At 48.8% G+C, this 22,500-nt stretch overlaps 1 protein-coding gene across 1 annotated transcript in view; it reads left to right on the forward strand.

The window, feature by feature from the left end:
• The window catches only part of abcb6b (ATP binding cassette subfamily B member 6 (LAN blood group) b), a gene marked incomplete at both ends in the record, with an annotated part of 74,479 nt that overhangs the window by 29,823 nt on the left and 22,156 nt on the right, over positions 1 to 22,500 (forward strand). The window contains 10 exons of the mRNA XM_080536714.1: positions 670 to 785; positions 1,036 to 1,157; positions 1,596 to 1,705; positions 1,869 to 1,934; positions 2,295 to 2,420; positions 4,299 to 4,375; positions 5,696 to 5,759; positions 7,944 to 8,029; positions 10,328 to 10,385; positions 13,493 to 13,597. Of these exons, the coding sequence (XP_080392840.1) occupies positions 670 to 785; positions 1,036 to 1,157; positions 1,596 to 1,705; positions 1,869 to 1,934; positions 2,295 to 2,420; positions 4,299 to 4,375; positions 5,696 to 5,759; positions 7,944 to 8,029; positions 10,328 to 10,385; positions 13,493 to 13,597 (930 nt within the window). The remainder of the gene's footprint in view (positions 1 to 669; positions 786 to 1,035; positions 1,158 to 1,595; positions 1,706 to 1,868; positions 1,935 to 2,294; positions 2,421 to 4,298; positions 4,376 to 5,695; positions 5,760 to 7,943; positions 8,030 to 10,327; positions 10,386 to 13,492; positions 13,598 to 22,500) is intronic.

Consider the following 22,500-nt stretch of genomic DNA (forward strand, 5'->3'; position numbering starts at 1 on the left):
CTACCTATCTACCTACCTATCGACACCTACCTACCTATCTACCTACCTACCTATACCCTACCTATCTACCTACCTACCTATCTACCTACCTACCTATCTACCTACCTACCTACCTACCTACCTATCTACCTACCTACCTATCTACCTACCTATCTACCTATCTACCTACCTATCTACCTACCTACCTACCTACCTATCTACCTACCTACCTACCTACCTATCTACCTACCTACCTACCTATCTACCTACCTACCTACCTACCTATCTACCTACCTACCTATCTACCTACCTACCCCTATCTACCTACCTACCTACCTATCGATCTATCTATCTACCTACCTATCCACCTACCTATCCATCTACCTATCCATCTACCTACCTATCTACCTACCTACCTATCTACCTACCTATCTATCTACCTACCTATCTACCTACCTATCTACCTACTGTACCTATCTACCTACCTACCAACCTACCTATCTACCTACCTACCTATCTATCTCCCTACCTATCTACCTACCTATCTATCTACCTACCTATCTACCTACCTATCTACCTACCTACCTACCTACCTACCTATCTACCTATCTACCTACCTATCTACCTACCTACCTACCTACCTACCTATCTACCTACCTACCTACCTACCTACCTGTCTCTCTCTCTCAGGTGCGTCTGTTCAGCCACCTGCACGGCCTGTCTCTGCGCTGGCACCTGGGCCGCCGCACGGGGGACGTGCTGAGGAGTGTGGACCGCGGCACGGCCTCCATCAACAGCCTGCTCAGGTCGGTGCTCACTGCGCCCTCTAGGGGCCCCCGTCTGGTACTGCACTCCGCTGGGGGGCGCACTGAAGGCCTTATGGGGGAACTCCTTCAGTTATATCATATGTACCCTCCTCTCTTCTCCTCCCCCTCCTTCACAGTTATATCATATTTACCCTTCCCTCTCTCCCCTTCACAGTTATATCATATTTACCCCCCCCCCCCTCTTCTTCACAGTTATATCATATTTACCCCCCCCCCCTCTCCTTCACAGTTACATCATCTTCAGCATCCTGCCCACCATCGCTGACATTATCATCGCCATCGTCTACTTCGTGTCCTACTTCAGCGTCTGGTTCGGCCTCATAGTCCTCATCTGCATGCTGCTCTACCTCAGTGAGTCTGGGGGTGGGAGGGAGGGAGGGAGGGAGGGAGGGAGGGAGGGAGGGAGGAAGGGAGGGGGAGGGAGGGAGTCTTCATCTGCATGCTGCTCTACCTCAGTGAGTCTGGGGGGGAGGGAGGGAGGAAGGGAGGGGAGGGAGGGAGGGGGGAGGGAGGGAGGGAGGGAGGGGGAGGGAGGGGGGAGGGAGGGAGGGAGGGGGAGGGAGGGGGGAGGGAGGGAGGGGGAGGGAGAGAGGGAGGGAGGGAGGGAAGGAGTCTTCATCTGCATGCTGCTCTACCTCGTTGAGTGGTGGGGGGGGAGGGAGGGGGGGGGAGGGAGGATGGGTGGTTGTGTTGGAGGATGGATGGATGGATAGATAGATGGATGGATAGTGAGAGGACAGGATGTGATGGGTTGTGTGTCGTCGTCGTCGTCCCCCTCCTCCCCCCCAGCGTTCACCATCGCCATCACAGAGTGGAGGACCAAGTACCGCCGCGACATGAACACCCAGGACAACAACGCCAAGTCCAAGGCGGTCGACTCGCTGCTCAACTTTGAGACGGTACTGACCCACGACCCGCCTGTCCGATACCCAACACTTTTTAACACTTTTTAACACTTTTTAACACTTTTTTAAACACGTTTTAACACTTTTTTAACATTCAAAATACACATAAGAATTAATTACATTTTTTAATAAACATTTTTGTAATTCTACTTTGCAGGTGAAATATTACAACGCTGAGGGTTATGAGGTGAAGTGCTTTGAGGAGGCCATCCTGAGGTATCAGGTAAGAGGAACCTGTCTGTCACAAAGTCCTGTTCTAGAATGTGTGCAGTATGCTAGTTAGCAGTATGCTAGTTAGCAATATGCTAGTTAGCAGTATGCTAGTTCGCAGTATGCTAGTTAGCAGCATGCTAGTTAGCAGTATGCTTGTTAGCAGTATGCTAGTTAGCAGTATGCTAGTTAGCAGTATGCTAGTTCGCAGTATGCTAGTTCGCAGTATGCTAGTTCGCAGTATGCTAGTTAGCAGTATGCTCGTTAGCAGTGTGATAGTTAGCAGTGTGCTAGTTAGCAAACGCTTTTATCTAAAGAGACTTGCAGTACTATAATAAAGTAATATACTGTATATATATATATATATATGTAGGTGTCTGAGTGGAAGACCAACGCCTCGTTGGCTCTGCTGAACCAGACCCAGAACCTGATCATTGGCTCGGGCCTGCTGGCCGGGTCTCTGCTCTGCGCATTCCTGGTCACCCAGCATCACTTCCAGGTACCACCTGTCACCTGTCACCTGTCCTACCTGTCACCTGTCCTATCTGTCACCTGTCCCCTGTCCTATCTGTCACCTGTCACCTGCCACCTGTCCTATCTGTCACCTGTCCAACCTGTCCTACCTGTCACCTGTCACCTGTCACCTGTCACCTGTCTCCTGTCCTACCTGTCCTATCTGTCACCTGTCCAACCTGTCCTACCTGTCACCTGTCACCTGTCCAACCTGTCCTACCTGTCACCTGTCCAACCTGCCACCTGTCACCTGTCCTATCTGTCACCTGTCACCTGCCACCTGCCACCTGTCCTACCTGTCACCTGTCACCTGTCCTACCTGTCACCTGTCCTATCTGTCACCTGTCACCTGCCACCTGTCCTACCTGTCACCTGTCCTATCTGTCACCTGTCACCTGTCACCTGTCCTACCTGTCACCTGTCCTATCTGTCACCTGTCATCTGTCACCTGTCACCTGTCCTACCTGTCACCTGTCATCTGTCACCTGTCCTACCTGTCACCTGTCCTATCTGTCACCTGTCACCTGTCACCTGTCACCTGTCATCTGTCACCTGTCCTATCTGTCACCTGTCCAACCTGTCACCTGTCCTACCTGTCACCTGTCACCTGTCACCTGTCTCCTGTCCTACCTGTCACCTGTCCTACCTGTCACCTGTCCTATCTGTCACCTGTCCTACCTGTCACCGGTCACCTGTCACCTGTCAGTCACATCCTCCATCTGTCCTATCTTGTACAGTTAAGATAGCTATGTACATTTATGGTGGCTATGTACAGTTATGGTAGCTAGGTACAGTTAAGGTAGCTATGTACATTTATGGTAGCTATGTACAGTTAAGGTAGCTAGGTACAGTTAAGGTAGCTAGGTACAGTTAAGGTAGATATGTACAGTTAAGGTAGCTAGGTACAGTATGGTGTATACAGATGTATAAATTAGAGACATGTACAAATGTACAAAAATATGGTACAAAGGCAGTATGTGCAAACAGCAGTAGCATTTCATGTATATGACAAAATAGACTTTGATTTGATTTCATGTCCTGCCTTCAAATCCTTCAATTCAGATTTGAGCATCATTTGAACATACACATATGCAATACAATGCGCTTTACAGGAAGAACAGAATTTTTTTTTTTTAACTGGAAAAAATATCACATCAAACAAAACTAGACTGGTTTATAAATATATGGATGGTCTGATGTCTTATCTCTTTATCTCTGTGGTCGTCCCTGAGCCGTGATTTCCTCTGATATTTGATCGTCTTCCTCTCTCTTTCACTTCTTCTTCATCCCCGTTTTCTTTTATCTTTTATTGAAATTTGAAAAAGTGTCTTGACTTTTCTTTCTCTGTGACTTTTCTTCATCGTGATGCATTTCTGTTCCTCTGTGTTCATGGCTCTGCCCTCTCTCCCTCCCTCTCTCCCTCCCTCTCTCCCTCCCTCCCTCTCTCCCTCCTTCCCTCCTTCCCTCCCTCTCTCCCTCCCTCTCTCCCTCCCTCTCTCCCTCTCTCCCTCCTTCCCTCCTTCCCTCCCTCTCTCCCTCCTTCCCTCCTTCCCTCCCTCTCTCCCTCCTTCCCTCCTTCCCTCCCTCTCTCCCTCCTTCCCTCCCTCCTTCCCTCCCTCCCTCCTTCCCTCCCTCCCTCCCTCCCTCCCTCCCTCCTTCCCTCCCCCCATACCTCCTTCCCTCTCTCTCTCCCTCCCTCCCCCCTCCCTCCTTCCCTCTCTCTCTCCCTCCTTCCCTTCCCTCCTTCCCCACTTCCCTCCCTCCCTCCTTCCCTCCCCTCTCCCTCTTTCCCTCCCTCCCTCTCTCCCTCCCTCCCTCCCTCCCTCCCTCCTTCCCTCCCTCCCTCCCTCCCTCCCTCCCTCAGGTAGGTGACTATGTCCTGTTCGGTACCTACATCATTCAGCTCTACACGCCTCTCAACTGGTTCGGAACCTACTACAGGTGAGACCTCCTGCTTCAACACTAGAACAGACGTGTCTATTTTACCTACTATAAGAGCCGCCTCGGGGGTCAAATGACCAAAGTCTTTAAATGGTAAATGGACTGACTTATACAGCGCCTTATTATTTACAACGGCCTCTCATTCACCCATTCACACACACATTCAAACACCAATAGCGGTAAGCTACCATGCAAGGCGCCAGCCCGCACAGGCCTCTTTCACACCGGCAGTTCCGAACGCCGGTTCGCGTTCGCGTACCGAAACCTCCGATGTCTGGCGAACGATACACTGGTATGAACGCGGGCTCGTTCGCCAGACAGCGCCAACGTTCGGAGGTTTCGGTACGCGAACGCGAACCGGCGTTCGGAACTGCCGGTGTGTAAGCCCTATCAGTGGGAGCAATTTGGGGTTCAGTGTCTTGCCCAAGGACACTTCAACATGTGACCAGCTGGGGCTTGAACCGCCGATTTGCCGACCTAGCGATCATTAGACAGCGGCTCTACCTCCTGAGCCACAGCTGCCCAATGTGGCAAAGTCCTCTGTGGTCCTCTGTGGCTCAGTTGGTAGAGCCAACAACGCTTAGATTGTGGGTTTGATTCCCGTTGGGACCATATTTACTGAAAATGTATGCGTTCACTCAATGTAAGTCGCTTTGGATAAAAGCGTCAGCTAAATGCCATATATTTATATTATATACAAAGTCTTTACAATGGGAAGCTGCTACTTACACACAAAGACCACTAGTTGGCACGTCTTGTAAATTAGCCTGCCTCCTACACAGAAAAACTGCAAAATAGCTTTATACTAGCTTTATCCTGATGTGATTTTGAAAATGTAAGGATACTGGGTGGTAGAACGCACATATCTAAGAAAAGTCACGAAAGGAGGGTCCTGAAATTTGATCGTGTGCAAAGATATATCTTTTACTCACATGGTGACCCAAAATGACCCCACCCATGGCTGTTCTAGTTAACTTCGTCCCAAACAATATCACCTAGAGAACCAAGTGTTCTACGTGGTGTTTACATAGCAACAGTATTCTGATTGGCTACAAAATGACGCATCATCATTTATTTATTTATTGGTGAATGAAGTCACTCTTGGCACTGAATGGGTGACCAGGGGACCCTTTGAGAGGGACAGGAGTTGTGTCTCACACACACACACACACACACACACACTCCCCCTCCCACACACGCACATACACACACACACACACACCCCTACCCCCCCCACACACACACACACACACACACACACACACACACACACACACACAGGTGAGCGTAGACACGTCTGACAGGCTCCTCCCCCCACAGGCTGATCCAGGGAGCCTTCATAGACATGGAGAACATGTTCAAACTGCTGACAGAGGAGCTGGAGGTGAGTCTCTGGGACCCGGGGGGGGGGAGGAGAGGAGAGGAGAGGAGAGGAGGGGAGAGGAGAGGAGAGGAGAGGAGAGGAGAGGAGAGGAGGGGAGAGGAGAGGAGAGGAGAGGAGAGGAGAGGAGAGGAGAGGAGAGGAGAGGAGAGGAGAGGAAGAGAGGAGAGGAGAGGAGAGGAGAGGAGAGGAGAGGAGAGGGGAAGAAGAGAAGAGGAGAGGAGAGGGGGAGGAGAGGAGAGGAGAGGAGAGGAGGGGAGAGGAGAGGAGGGGAGAGGAGAGGAGAGGAGAGGAGAGGAGGGGAGAGGAGAGGAACAGAGGAGGGGAGAGGAGAGGAACAGAGGAGAGGAGAGGAGAGGAGAGGAGAGGAGAGGAACAGAGGAGAGGAGAGGAGAGGAGAGGAGAGGAGAGGAACAGAGGAGAGGAGAGGAGAGGAACAGAGGAGAGGAACAGAGGAGAGGAGAGGAGAGGAGAGGAACAGAGGAGAGGAGAGGAGAGGAGGGGAGAGGAGAGGAACAGAGGAGAGGAGAGGAGAGGAGAGGAGAGGAGAGGGAGGTGAGTCTCTGGGGCTGCTGTCTGGTGGTGGGGAGGAGAGGAGTGGGGGTGAGAGGAGAGGAGTGGAGAGGGGGTGGAGAGGAGAGGAGAGGAGAGGAGAGGGGAGGAGAGGAGAGGAGAGGAGAGGAGAGGAGAGGGGGAGGAGAGGAGAGGAGAGGGGGTGGAGAGGAGAGGAGAGGAGAGGAGGAGAGAGGAGAGGAGAGGAGGGGAGAGGAGAGGAGGGGAGAGGAGAGGAGAGGAGGAGAGAGGAGAGGAGAGGAAGGACAGAGAGGAGGAGTGTTCAGTCAACACATCACAGGATGAGGAGAGAGAGAAAGGAAAAGAGAGGGAGGAGAGGAGAGGAGAGAAGGAGGAGAGGGAGGAGAGAGGGAGGAGAGGAGAGAGAGAGCATGGATTTTCGTTGTTTGTTGTTGTTGTTTCAGTAGGAAAAACAATCACTTCTGATGTCAGTGATGAGACATTTGATTGGCTATTTGAGGCCATGTCGGGTCCAAAGTTAGTTGTGTGGGTTTGTGCGTGTCTGTGTCTGTGTCTGTGTCTGTGTGTCTGTGTGTCTGTGTCTGTGTGTCTGTGTGCGTTTGTGTGTGTCTGTGTGTCTGTGTGTCTGTGTCTGTGTGTCTGTGTGTCTGTATGTCTGTGTGCGTGTGTTTGTGTGTGTCTGTGTGTGTGTGTGTGTGTGTGTGTGTGTGTTTGTGCGTCTGTGTGTGTCTCTCTGGGGGAAAGCTCTCGAGCCCCCCCCCCCCAGACCCAGAGCCCCCCCCACAGACCCAAACCCAGAGCCCCCCCCGACACAGACCCAGAGCCCTCCCCCCCCCGCCCCCCAGCCCCAGAGCCCCCCCCCCAGCCCCAGTCAACCCACCCCCCCCCAGCTACAGCCTCGGCAGTCAAAGCCCCTCAGATCCCCTTGATATGTTAATAGCCAAATGAATACAAACAAAGGCATTATTTGATGTTGAGATTTCAGTTTTTTTTATTTGTCTTGGGAAGCTGTAAGCGTTCGGGGGGAGGGGGGGAGGGGTAGGGTAGGGGGGGGGGGGAAGCGGGGGTGGAGGGGGTAGGCGAGGGTCTTGTACTCCGGGGAAACTATTGCCGGTGACTCCAAGGTGCTGGTTAATATGCGTGACGCGTTAGAGTTCGCTACGTCTGGTATCCAGTGTGTCTGGAGCAGAGAGAACACTCACACACTCACACACACACACTTGCACACACACACACACACTTGCACACACACAGACACACACTCACACACACTCACACACACACACACACACACACTCACACAACACTTGCACACACAGACACAGACACACACACACACTCCTGTCTCACTCCCTGTCTCACCCCGGCCTAACCCCCTTTCTCACACCATGCTGGTCTCACCCCATGTCTCACTCTCTATCTCACCCCATGTCTCACTCCCTGTCTCACTCTCTGTCTCACTCCCTGTCTCACTCTCTATCTCACCCCTGTCTCACTCTCTATACCACCCATGTCTCACTCTCTATCTCACCCCTGCCTCACCCCTGTCTCACCCCCTGTCTCACCCCTATCTCACTCCCTGTCTCACCCCATATCTCACTCTCTATCTCACCCCTGTCTCACCCCTGTCTCACCCCTCTCTTTCCTGTCCAGGTGAAGGATGACCTCACCGCCCCGGAGCTGGTACTGACGGCAGGGAAGGTGGAGTTTGACAGCGTCTACTTCAGCTACACTGAAGGGTACGTCTCACCCCCCTGTCTCATCCCCTGTCTCACCCCCCTGTCTCACCCCCTGTCTCACCCCCTGTCTCACCCCCCTGTCTCTCCCCCTGTCTCACCCCCTGTCTCACCCCCTGTCTCTCCCCCTGTCTCTCCCCCTGTCTCACCCCCCTGTCTCACCCCCTGTCTTACCCCCCTGTCTCTCCCCCATGTCTCACCCCCCTGTCTCACCCCCTGTATCACCCCCTGTATCACCCCCCTGTCTCACCCCCTGTCTCTCCCCCCTGTCTCACCCCCTGTCTCACCTCCTGTCTCTCCCCCCTGTCTCACCCCCTGTCTCACCCCCTGTCTCACCTCCTGTCTCTCCCCCCTGTCTCACCCCCTGTCTCACCCCCTGTCTCACCCCCTGTCTTACCGCTTGTCTCTCCCCCCTGTCTCACCCCCCTGTCTCACCCCCCTGTCTCACCCCCCTGTCTCACCCCCTGTCTCACCCCCTGTCTCACCCCACTGTCTCACCCCCCTGTCTCACCCCCTGTCTCACCCCCTGTCTCACCCCCCTGTCTCACCCCCTGTCTCACCCCCCTGTCTCACCCCCTGTCTCACCCCCTGTCTCACCCCCCTGTCTCACCCCCCTGTCTCACCCCCTGTCTCTCCCCCCTGTCTCACCCCCTGTCTCACCTCCTGTCTCTCCCCCTGTCTCACCCCCTGTCTTACCGCTTGTCTCTCCCCCCTGTCTCACCCCCCTGTCTCACCCTCTGTCTCACCCCCCTGTCTCTCCCCCCCGTCTCACCCCCTGTCTCACCCCCTGTCTCGCACACATGCCACACACACACACACACACACGCCACACACACACACCCACACACACACACACACACACACACACACACATGCCACAAACATACATTTACATTACATTTTTGGCATTTAGCAGACGTCTTATTCCAAAGCCACTTACAATCGATACATTTGACTAAGCAAGTGAATCATCATTCCACCAGTTGTAGCAGGAAGAGTAATCTAGCTCAGGCTAAGGGGCCATTGGCAGTCGTCGTGCTAGAAGAAGAAAATCCACACTATTCTCTCTGTGTGTCTGTCCAACTGTCTCTCTGTGTGTCTGTCTAACTGTCTCTCTGTGTGTCTGTCTAACTGTCTCTCTGCGTGCCTGTCTAACTGTCTGTCTGTGTGTCTGTCTAACTGTCTCTCTGCGTGTCTGTCTAACTGTCTCTCTGTGTGTCTGTCTAACTGTCTCTCTGTGTCTGTCTAACTGTCTATCTGAGTGTCTGTCTAACTGTCTCTCTGTGTGTCTGTCCAACTGTCTCTCTGTGTGTCTGTCTAACTGTCTCTCTGTGTGTCTGTCTAACTGTCTCTCTGTGTGTCTGTCTAACTGTCTCTCTGTGTGTCTGTCTAACTGTCTCTCTGTGTGTCTGTCCAACTGTCTCTCTGTGTGTCTGTCTAACTGTCTCTCTGTGTGTCTGTCTAACTGTCCCTCTGTGTGTCTGTCCAGCTGTCTCTCTGTATGTCTGTCTAACTGTCTCTCTGTGTGTCTGTCTAACTGTCTTTCTGTGTGTCTGTCTAACTGTCTCTCTGCGTGTCTGTCTAACGGTCTCTCTGTGTGTCTGTCCAACTGTCTCGCTGTGTGTCTGTCCAACTGTCTCTCTGTGTGTCTGTCTAACTGTCTCTCTGCATGTCTGTCTAACTGTCTGTCTGTTTGTCTGTCCAACTGTCTCGCTGTGTGTCTGTCTAACTGTCTCTCTGTGTGTCTGTCTAACTGTCTCTCTGTGTGTCTGTCCAACTGTCTCTCTGTGTGTCTGTCTAACTGTCTCTCTGCGTGTCTGTCTAACTGTCTCTCTGCGTGTCTGTCTAACTGTCTGTCTGTGTGTCTGTCTAACTGTCTGTCTGTGTGTCTGTCTAACTGTCTGTCTGTGTGTCTGTCTAATTGTCTTTCTGCGTGTCTGTCTAACTGTCTGTCTGTGTGTCTGTCTAACTGTCTCTCTGTGTGTCTGTCTAACTGTCTCTCTGTGTGTGTGTCTGTCTAACTGTCTCTCTGTGTGTGTGTCTAACTGTCTGTCTGTGTGTCTGTCTAACTGTCGGTCTGTGTGTCTGTCTAACTGTCTCTCTGTGTGTCTGTCTAACTGTCTCTCTGTGTGTGTGTCTGTCTGTGTGTCTGTCTAACTGTCTCTCTGTGTGTCTGTCTAACTGTCTCTCTGTGTGTCTGTCTAACTGTCTCTCTGTGTGTCTGTCCAACTGTCTGTCTGTGTGTCTGTCCAACTGTCTGTCTGTGTGTCTGTCTAACTGTCTCTGTGTGTCTGTCCACAGGAACGAGATCCTCAGGGACGTGTCCTTCTCTGTGCTGCCTGGCCAGACCGTGGCGCTGGTACGTTCAACACTGAGGATGTTTATGTGTGTGTGTGTGTGTGTGTGTGTGTGTGATTGTGTGTGTGTGTGTGTGAGTGTGTGTGTATGTGGTGTGTGTGTGGTGTGTGCGTCTGTTTGTGGGTGTGGGTGTGTGGCGTGTGTGTGTGGCGTGTGTTTGTGTGTGTGTGTGTGTGTGTGTATGTGGCGTGTGTGTGTGTTTGTGTGTGTGTGTTTGTGTGTGTGTGTGTGTGTGTGTATGTATGTGTGTGTGGCGTGTGTGTGTGTGTATGTGCGTTCAACACTGAGTAGACAGGTTTCTGTTTATGAGGAGATCCCCATATGAGCTCAACATGCTAACAACATGCTAACAACATACTAACTACATACTTACTACATATTAACAACCTACTAACTACATACTAACAACATACTAACAACACACTAACAACACACTAACAACATACGTACTAGAACACCTAGACACTGCAGGCAACTACGCCAGGATCCTGTTCGTGGACTTCAGCTCGGCCTTCAACACGATACTCCCACACATCCTGGAGCACCAGCTATCCCTGCTGCAGGTGCCGGTCTCCACCTGCAGGTGGATCACGGACTTCCTGACTGACAGGTCTCAGCGGGTGAAGCTGGGGAAGAGCATTTCCAGCTCCAGGTCCACCAGCACGGGCTCCCCGCAGGGCTGCGTCCTGTCTCCAGCACTATTCTCCCTTTACACCAACAGCTGTGTCTCCCGCCACCCCTCGGTCAAGCTCCTGAAGTTTGCAGACGACACCACCCTGGTGGGCCTCATCTCCGGGGGGGACGAATCTGCCTACAGGGGTGAGATCGAGGGGCTGCAGAGCTGGTGCAGTTTAAACAATCTGGAGCTAAATGCTCTGAAAACAGTGGAGATGGTGGTGGACTTCCGAAGGAAAGCAGCCCTGCCCCCTCCCATCACGCTGGGAGGTACCCCGGTGGCCTCCGTGGAGTCATGCCGCTTTCTAGGCATGACCATCTCCCGGGACCTAAAGTGGGAGCAGAACACCGAGGCCCTCACAAAGAAGGCCCAGAAGAGGATGTTCTTCCTCCGGCAGCTGAGGAAACTCAGGCTGCCGAGGTCCATGATGGTCCAGTTCTACACGGCCATCATAGAGTCCATCCTCACCCACTCCATCATCACCTGGTTCCCTGCTGCAACGACCAAGGACAAGGCCAAGTTGCAGCGGGTGCTACGTTCAGCAGAGAGGGTGATCGGCTGTCCCTTGCCCTCCCTCAACTCCCTGCATGACACCAGGGCTCTGAGGAGGGCAAGGAAGATCATGGCAGACCCCTTCCACCCCGGCCACGGCCTCCTCACCCTGCTTCCCTCTGGAAGAAGGTTGCGGCTGCCTAAGGCACTGAAGGCCCGCCACTTTATACTTTATACTTTATACCGCACTATCCAATGCACTGTTGTCTGTCCTGTGTTGTTGTTGTGTTGTCCTGTTTTTTGACATGTGAAAAAAGTATTAACGCACTTGCTGTGGTGACGAAGCAAATTCCTATATGTGTAATGCATAGTGGCAATAAACGTTATCTGAATCTGAATCTGAATAACATACTAACTACATACTAACAACATACTAACAACATACGAACAACATACTAACAGCATACTAACTACATACTAACAACCTACTAACTACATACTAACAACATACTAACTACATACTAACTACATACTAACAACATACTAACAACATACTAACAACATACTAACTACATACTAACTACATACTAACAACCTACTAACAACATACTAACTACATACTAACTACATACTAACAACATACTAACTACATACTAACTACATACTAACAACATACTAACAACACACTAACAACATACCAATAACATACTAACTACATACTAACAACACACTAACAACATACTAACTACATACTAACTACATACTAACTACATACTAACTACATACTAACTACATACTAACAACCTACAAACTACATACTAACAACATACTAACAACATACTAACAACATACTAACAACCTACTAACTACGTACTAACTACATACTAACAACCTACAAACTACATACTAACAACATACTAACAACATACTAACACCATACTAACAACATACTAACTACATGCTAACAACCTACTAACTACATACTAACAACATACTAACAACACACTAACAACATACTAACAACATACTAACTATATACTAACAACCTACTAACTACATACTAACAACATACTAACAACATACTAACAACATACTAACTACATACTAACAACATACTAACTACATACTAACAACATACTAACAACATACTAACTACATACTAACAACACACTAACAACATACTAACTACATACTAACAACCTACTAACTACATACTAACTACATACTGACAACATACTAACTACATACTAACAACCTACTAACTACATACTAACAACATACTAACAACATACTAACAACATACTAACTACATACTAACAACATACTAACTACATACTAACAACCTACTAACTACATACTAACAACATACTAACAACACACTAACAACATACTAACTACATACTAACAACACACTAACAACATACTAACTACATACTAACAACATACTAACTACATACTAACAACACACTAACAACCTACTAACAACATACTAACAACATACTAACTAGATACTAACAACATACTAACAACACACTAACAACATACTAACTACATACTAACAACATACTAACTACATACTAACAACCTACTAACAACATACTAACTACATACTAACAACACACTAACAACATACTAATGTACTGAAATTATTCTGAATCAAGATACATTTTTGTCAATTTGGCCACCATCATGCTGCTGGCATTCAGCACTGTGTGTGTTCCTGTGTGTGTGTGTGTGTGTGTGTGTGTGAGTGTGTGTGTGAGTGTGTGTGTGTGTGTGTGTGTGTGCGCATGTGTGGCCTGTGTGTGTGTGTGTGTGTGTATGTTTGTGTGTGTGTGTGTTTGTGTGTTCCTGTGTTTGTGTGGTTCTTGACTTGAGACCTCTGCTGTTGTGTTTTCCTGTGTGTGTGTGTGTGTGTGTGTGTGTGTGTGTGTGTGTAGGTGGGCCAGTCTGGGTCAGGTAAGAGCACCATCCTCCGCCTGCTGTTCCGTTTCTATGACGTCCAGGGAGGCTGCATCCGGGTCGACGACCAGGACATCACCAAGGTAACCATGGAACCCTGGGACTGTAACCATGGGAACCCTGAGACAACCCTACCCTCTAGTAAACACTAGAACAGCCGTGGGTGGGGTCATTTAACACTAGAACAGCCGTGGGTGGGGTCATTTGACCCTGTGAGTAAAATAAATGTTTTATCTTTGCACTCGGTCAAATTGCAGGACCCTCCTTTCATGGCTTTCCTAGATATGTGCGTTCTACCACCCAGTATCCTTACATTTTCAAAATCACCTCAGGATAAGCTAATATAAAGCTATTTTGCAGTTTTTCTGTGTAGGAGGCAGGCTAATTAGCCAATTAAAGGTTGTTTTGTGTAAATAGCAGCTTCCTATTGTAAAGACCGAGGCGGCTCTTATAGTAGGTAAAACCCGCACGGCTGTTCTAGTGTTAACTCATTAAAGTTAAAGAGAGAATGTTACTATAACATTTTGTAAAATGTAGTTTTTTAAATGTTTTTATTTGTTTTATCATTATTTGTCAAGGGACAATGCATATTAATGAACATTAACTATTAAAACACGCCAGATTTAGCCAGAAGGCTTATTTTCATCCATAGTCCCTCCCCCAAGTTATAAAAAGGCTTCCTAAAAAGATACAAGTGTCATCAACATATCCTGACATCACGCTTAGCTTCACTTCCTGGAACGACGGGGTGCATCATCCACAACATGTTGGGACCATACGTCGGAGGCCGCATGAATGGTGGGCTGATGACAAATATACACAACAATTATTATTTGTTTTGTAATTGGCCTTTTCTCTAGCAGATGTGCGTGTGTGTGTGTTATGGATGTGAGCACGTCAGGGAGGAGGCAGGGCAGTGATTGCCTACAGCTGAAGTGGAGCAGCGTGATTCAGTCTCTCATAACCAAGTCAAGCTGCCCCCCCGTGAATAAATCATCTTGAAAGCCTTTAAATTATGAATCAATATCTAGCTGCTTTTATTCCCGACGTGTTGTCGGACTCCGAAGACATTTGCACGACTCTGGCCTCTTTGACTGTCCTCTATGACTGTCCTCTATGACTGTCCTCTATAACTGTCCTCTATGACTGGCCTCTATCACTCTGGCCTCTATGGAGGCTGTGACTCTGGCCTCTGGTCTCTATGGAGCAGTATGCGGCAGTAGTAATGCTAGTCTATGGAGCAGTAAGTGGCAGTAGTAATGCTAGTCTATGGAGCAGTATGTGGCAGTAGTAATGCTAGTCTATGGAGCAGTATGTGGCAGTAGTAATGCTAGCAGTGGCGGCTGGTGATAAACATTTTGGGTGGGGCACAGCAGTGTTTCCTCCAGGATTTTTCACATTAGTGGCGGGGGGGTCCTCTTTCCTCTTTTTTTAATTTTTTTTCCGCGTGCACGATTTTTTTTCGCGTGCACGCGCACGTTTACCCGTACCTCCGCCGTTCTGTTCGTGGTGATTTTAGAGGCAATAGATAAAAAAATTTATATTATTACTAACACCAGAAGACAAGACATACAAACTGTGGTGAGCTACATTGCTTGTGTAACATTAGCTAGTAGCTATCCATTTTTCACTCATACACGGCCGGAAAAGTGAACAGAAATACAACGCTGACTTACGGTGGTAAATAAATAAAATAAATGTTTTATCTTTGCACTCGGTCAAATTGCAGGACCCTCCTTTCATGGCTTTCCTAGATATGTGCGTTCTACCACCCAGTATCCTTACATTTTCAAAATCACCTCAGGATAAGGTGTCAGGATAAAAAATCATCTTGCGGCTGTCTTCACAAAGAGCTCCAGGATGCTTTCGCTTGAGGTGCTCGTTCATTGCAGATGTACTCCTGTGATAGGCCATTTCATTTCTGCACAGTTTACAGACCACCACATTGTTTTCTTTTTTTGTAAAAGCCGGAAATTGCAAAACGTCACGTTTGACGTCAGACTTAACAACCGGATATTCAGGACGCACATTTTTGCGCCCCGGCCTAGAAATAGGAGACAGCCAATTGGAGCGCTGCTACAGCTCACGTGTAAGCGAAAAGTATTCGGCCTGCCATAGACTTGCATTGACCGGCGCCCCGACGCCTCCCCCTATGTATTTTAACAGTGAATTTTACACACACACAGATAAAATGTTTATTGTATTGGAGGATTTTTTATGAATGCTGATAGGCGCCGACAGAATAGCCGCATTTTGTGAATAAACAATGTTTTTTTTTTTTTTGTACTTTTACAAATCGGAACTAGGAAGTGAAGGTGGGGAACTAGGAAGTGAAGGTGGGGGCGGTGCCCCAGCGCCCTCTATCGGCCAGCCGCCACTGAATGCTAGTCTATGGAGCAGTATGTGGCAGTAGTAATGGTAGTCTATGGAGCAGTATGTGGCAGTAGTAATGCTAGTCTATGGTCTTACCTCTCTACCCTGGAGTCTTCCCTCCCCGACCGACGTCTATGTAATTAGCTGTTCTTAATCAGTGCTTAACGGGGTGTTGTAAATGTGTTTACAGATGAACAGCGGTCAGTCATTGTTTACAGAGATGCGCACCTGTCCAGTGCAGGAGGATCAAAGACCGGAACGCCGCTAATTACCTCACGGGGAAGCGTTTTAACGACCTCTCTGGAAGGCCTCTCTGGAAGGCCTGGCGGTTCACACGGACTCCTCAGCTCCTTCCTTCGCCAGCCGTCTGTTTGTGTTGCTCCACGTGTAAACGGATATCTCTCTCGTTTTAAAAATAATAATCTCCCTGTTTTCCTCTGGGAGATTTAAATACCATTTAGCTGGGGGGGGGGGGTTCAGAGATAATTGTCTTGCGCTTATGTTTTGGGAATTAAGTTTGCGGTCTTTGTTTTGGGGGGGGGGGGGGGGTGTTGACAGGTTTCTCAGATGGGGAGGACGGTTCCAGAGATAAGCGTCGGAGATAGTTTAGAGATAGTGGCGCCAGGCTAAAGCGTGTGTTCTCCAACCCCCGCCCCCCCTCCCACCCAGTTCAGAGCCTGGGTCAGCCACACAGTTCATCACCGGATCACTGGAATCAGCACCCTCGTAAAAAACGCCTCACACTTCCGCACCGCGCGGGGAGAAACATTCCTGATGGATTAAGTTATCCAAGGAGGACTCCTGTGAGAACCAACCGACGCAGAGAGGCGACGCGAGATGTCACCGCTCTGGGAGATCTCCGGCCACGGGTCTCCACGTCGGCCATGTTTTTAACGGACTCGGCCCTCGAGATGGTGTGTGTGGGGGGGGGTTTCTTTTCTGTTTTTTTTCCCCTTTTTCTGCATCGCTGCCCAGGCGACTCCTGAAGCGACCGAACAAAGAGAGTGAAGCTGCTGTTACACTGTCTGTCTGCTATGAGAGGGAGCTGGCGTCACGGCCGGGCAGACACACAGAGAGAGAGAGAGAGAGAGAGGGAGAGAGAGAGAGAAAGAGGGAGAGAGAGAGGAGAGGGAGAGAGATAGAGAGAGACAGAGACACATAGTGAGAGAGGGAGAGGGAGGGAGGGAGACAGAGACAGACAGAGAAAGAGAGAGTGAGACAGAGAGAGAGAGAGAGAGAGAGAGAGACAGAGAGAGAGACAGACAGACAGAGAGACAGAGACAGAGACAGAGACAGACAGACAGACAGAAAGACAGACAGACTGAGACAGACAGACTGACAGACAGACAGAGAGAGAGACCAGGCGGCCAGGCTCACATCTGTTGGCTGTTCTGTCAGCAGCACATTTCCCATGGACGCCCCTCCACGGAAATAATGGATCAGCACTTGAGTTGAGTTCCTTCCCCCCCCAACCCCCTCTACCCCCCACCCCCCCAACCCCACCTCCTCCTCCCCCTGCTCACTCTTTGATGCTCTTGTCACCCCGGGATGTTTTCATTCTTACGGTGGTCACTGATTCGGTCCCTCTCCTCTCGGGGCACGTTTTGACGCCTGCGTGTCTGCGTGTTCGGGGAAGCTAATGTGTAACACAACACCCTGGTCTCGGCTGCCTGAACAGGGGGACAATGAGGAGAGAGGAGAGAGAGGGGATCTCAGGAGTGGCAGGCAGGCCAGGCCCTGGTCCACAGAGAGAGAGAGAGAGAGAGAGAGAGAGAGAAATAGAGAGAGACAGAAATAGAGAGAGACAGACTGAGAGAGACACAGAGAGAGACAGAGACACAGAGAGAGACAGACAGAGACTCAGAGACAGACAGGGGGACAATGAGGAGAGAGGAGAGGAGAGATCTCAGGAGTGGCAGGCCGGCCAGGCTCTGGTCCTCCTCGGTCCCCCTGGATCAACAACAGTATTGTTGTTTCTTTGTGTGTTACTGGGAGGAGGTGTGCTTGATTTAACTTCCCAGGCTACACTGGGGTCGGTCACACGTTTTCGGGAGTGAGTGTGGGACTCACTCACAATTACCCATCGGTTGGTCCCCATTACCTAGTGCAGGCCTGCCAGATTTAGCACACCTTAAATAGACCCTAAAACACTTATTAAAACACGTACCTAAAACACTTAATATACCTCATGGAAAACTTGTTTTGAGTTGACCCTAGGTTTGCTTCTCATACACACAGCGTTGTGTGTCCCCCGTAAGAAGTCCCATGTGTCACTGAAAGGGAAAGGGGGAATGGCAAGGGGGGGGGGGTAAAAGAAAGTAAAAAAAAGAAATAAATAAAAATAAAAGTGTAGCATGGGTAGTAACAAAGGCCCTGAGATGAAAGGGGCGTGAAATATTTAACATTTTCATGTAAGAAACTTGGGAGGGTCATAAATGTTCCTTTTCAAAGGGAATACTAGAGGCTTTTGATGGTCGGAAATCAAAGTTGTGTGCCAGTGTGCCGACCGAGGAGGAGGCGGCCTGCTGGGCCTTATTGATCTCGTAGCGACGGGCGCGTAGGAGCCTGAGGAGGATAGCCAGCCATGCAGCCAGCTGACGGACCACATGTTCCCCCCCCCCCCCTTCGCTGTACACATGTGGCTCCCCGCCCCCCCTCTTCTGTACACATGTGGCAGCCCTCAGCCCTCCGCTAGGCTAACACTAACACGCAGCCTCCAGGTTCTCACTGCTGTGGCAGCAAAACAGCTATGATGCTAACACTCTATCAAGGCTAGCACCAGGCTAGTAAACTACACCTAACTAGGCTAGCAAACAGCTAACCTCTAGACCAGTGGTCTTCAACCGGGGGTCCGCGACCCCTAGGGGGTCCGCAGAGGTACTGCAGGGGGTCCGCCAATTTTTGTCATCATAATTGACATTTTTCACCAAAATAATCAGTGAGAATTAAAAAATATAACAAAAATGATATTGAGTAATGTACGAGCATTAATAGGGAATAATAAGCAACTTTTGACAAAAACTATTTACAAAATAAATGATGCCCATGATTCTAGAGTCTCACATAACGTCAGCTGAAAAAAACAACAACACACCTGTCTAGCAAGCTAGGTGTTGGCTAAAACGCTGCAGTTCGGTCTTCATTGCGAAATTAACGTTAATTAATAACTAGCATAACGTTACTAATTTAGTTAGTTTGATAATAACAAACCCGCCTCTTTGCTTCTCTATGCGCCGCTATAACGCGCTCCTTTACCATCAGATGGCTTTCCCGTGGATCAGTATTGGCGCGCGTCTTTGAATTACGCACAGCTATCCACGAGATTCTGCTACCGCGCGGAGCTGGCTGCCCAGTTCTCGATGAGCCTCTTGCCTTTTGCAACAACTTATCTTTGTGAAAGTGGATTCTCCTCCCTCACCTACCTGAAGAGCAAATACCGTTCCAGACAGCAGTCTGAGGATGACATGATGCTCTGCCTGACAACCTCCATCTCCCCCAGAATAGACAAGCTGTGTACCACCAAACAGGGCCAGTCATCTCACTGAGGTAGGCATAGGCCTACCTGGCTTCCTGAAGCTAAAAGTTTCATTGTTGAAAAATAATAATAATAGAAAATATAAGCCTCATCAACAACAACAACAACAACAACAACAACAACAACAACAACAACAATAATAATAACCAATCATAATTATGCATGAACGTTTTATCAATCATAAATACATATAGGCTAATAACCCAGTATATAAATAGGTTAATACGGTGAAAGAAAAGGTGAATGAAGTAAATATAAAAGTTATTATAGGCTTTAAAATGTGAGACATTTAAAAAGATATATTACATGTGGGGGTCCCTGTTCTGTTTGTCTTTCATCCAAGGGGTCCTTGGGTTGAAAAAGGTTGAAGACCCCTGCTCTAGACTAATAAACAGCTAACCTTTAGGCTAACAAACAGCTAACCGCTAGGCTAACAAACAGCTAACCGCTAGTTTAACAAACAGTTAACCTCTAGGCTAACAAACAGTTAACCGCTAGGCTAATATACAGCTAATCTCTAGATTAACAAACCGCTAGGCTAACACATACAACCAGGCTAACACACCTGGCTAAAACATAATTTCCTGCGTTTATTCTGAGAACTCTTTCTGATGTCAATAATACAATTGCTTGGGTTACATGACACATTTTGGGAAACACATACTTTCTTGTGCTGGCGTGTGTTTTACCTGCACCAATTGGCGGACATCTTGTCCAGGATGTATACGGCTGGCTAGCACGCCACAGCGCCAGGATATCATTTAGCTAAAACCTTCACGACCTTCGTGACAAGTCTCTGAGTCACACATGACGATAAAGCTGTTGTGCAACTGTCAGCCATTTTGTAACTTAACGACATGATTAACTTAGATTAGATTTTTATTGTCATCGCAGAGTGCGAGTACCAAACGACATGCAGCTTAGCATCTAAACGGCACGCAACACACGATGATGTCATGGATGTAGCCTTCTTGTGATTTTATGCATCTATGCTTTTTCTAAAATGTGTTTCTTTTTCCTTTCCTAAACACCAGGGGAGCCTCCCCTCCTAAATTTCGTTGTTTGGTACCTGTACTGTAGCAATGACAAATAAAGTCTATCTATCTATCTATCTAATGGCATGCGTGGACCAGTCAACAACATGTTTACAGAGGTGTTGTGTTGTTGATGTCAAGGCTGAGCCTCACCGCACACTTTGGTTACGTTTTATACGTTTTTATAGCAGGAATGTTTTATATACATGTTACGGTACATGTGGGAATACGGTACATGTGGGAAAACTAGGGTTAGGGTTAGGTGCTACGTCGACTTGGTACATGCTGGCATGTCTAGCCCTAACCCTAATCCTAACCCTAACCCTAACCCTAACCATAGCACCCTAGCACTTAACCCTAACCCTAGTTTTCCCACATGTACCGTATTCCCACATGTACCATAACATATATATACATTTTTTTGTACTTATACTTTTCGACAGCCCGGAAATAAACCGTGGACACTGTGATGATATGGCATGCGCCTAAATTATGTATTTGTTTATTTAAAAGGTCCAATGGACACTGGCAGTCTCTCCATGAATTAGCTGTATTAGCTAATGGCTAAATTATATCAGCAGTCCCTGGGCAGGTAAATACACAGGGGAAATACGGCCTCAGATGTTAGCGTTAGCGTGATGATATGGCATGCGCCTTAGCGTGCTAGGCCACTGACACACCCCAGGAAAGGTTGGTTTGTCCCTGCTGTGATCCTTGATGAGAGGGGGGGGCAGGTCGGGCAGGTTGGGAGGAAGGCTGAGGAGAGAGGAAGTGTGTGTGTGTACGTGTGTGTGTGTGTGTGTGTGTGTGTGTGTGTACGTGTGTGTGTGTGTGTGTGTGTGTGTGTGTACGTGTGTGTGTGTGTACGTGTGTTTGTGTGTGTGTGTGTTTGTGTGTGTGTGTGTGTGTACACGTGTGTGTGCGCGTGTTCGTGTGTGTGTGCGTGTGTGTTTGTGTGTACGTGTGTGTACGTGTGTGGTTGTGTGTGTGTGTGTGAGTGTGTGTGTGCGTGTGTGTTTGTGTGTGTACGTGTGTGTGTGTACGTGTGTGTGTGTGTGTATGTGTGTGTGTGTGTGTACGTGTGTGTTTGTGTGTGTACATGTGTGTGTGGGTGTGCGTGTGTGTGTGTGTGTTTGTGTGGGTGTGCGTGTGCGTGTGTGTGTGTGTGTGTGTGTGTCTGAGGGGCGGCGTGCGAGGAAACGATGAGGCTGGCGCAGGGCTCCCGTTGCCAACGGACAGCTGGCCGTTAGTCACGCTAACGCTAACAAGCTAACACGATGATATGGATCAGTCATTAGGAAGCTCAGGTTAATGGGGATATTTAGGTGGTGATGGAGGATGTGGGTCCAGAATCAGCATTTAGTCAGGCCCGCTGGAGTTACCTAAACCCTACTCTTGCAACACTTACTTACTTACTTAGGCCTTTAAATTCCCTAGGGGTGTGTGTGTGTGTGTGTGTGTGTGTGTGTGTGTGTGTGTGTGTGTGTGTGTGTGTGTGTGTGTGTGTGTGTGTCTGATCCAGTTGTTGCCATGACTCACCTATTCTTGCAATGATTCATTGATTGATTGATTGATAGATTTTTATTTGGGTAAAAAGTACAGACATCCCAGAGAATAGCTAGCCTAACCCTAACCCTAAAAGTGTACTGTAAGAAGATGCAAAAAGAACACACCAAGAAACACACAGAGAGCGTACAATACACAAGAACATACAAGATACAATCAGAATACAGTTTGTCATTGATGTCATATTTTCCGATATTTTACTGCGTATGGCTTGATGTTCCCCAACCCTGGTTCCGGAGGAAGGGGAAGAGAGATAGAGAGAGGGAGAGAGAGAGGGAGGGAGAGAGAGAGAAAGAGAGAGAGATAGAGGGAGGGAGAGAGAGATAGAGAGAGATAGAGGGAGGGAGAGAGAGAAAGAGAGAGGGAGGGAGAGAGAGAGAGAGAGATAGAGGGAGGGAGAGAGAGATAGAGGGAGGGAGAGAGAGAAAGAGAGAGGGAGGGAGAGAGAGAGAGAGATAGAGGGAGGGAGAGAGAGATA

The sequence above is a fragment of the Nansenia antarctica genome (genome assembly GCF_963989245.1).
Source record: "Nansenia antarctica genome assembly, chromosome: 7".
NCBI lineage: Eukaryota > Metazoa > Chordata > Actinopteri > Argentiniformes > Microstomatidae > Nansenia > Nansenia antarctica.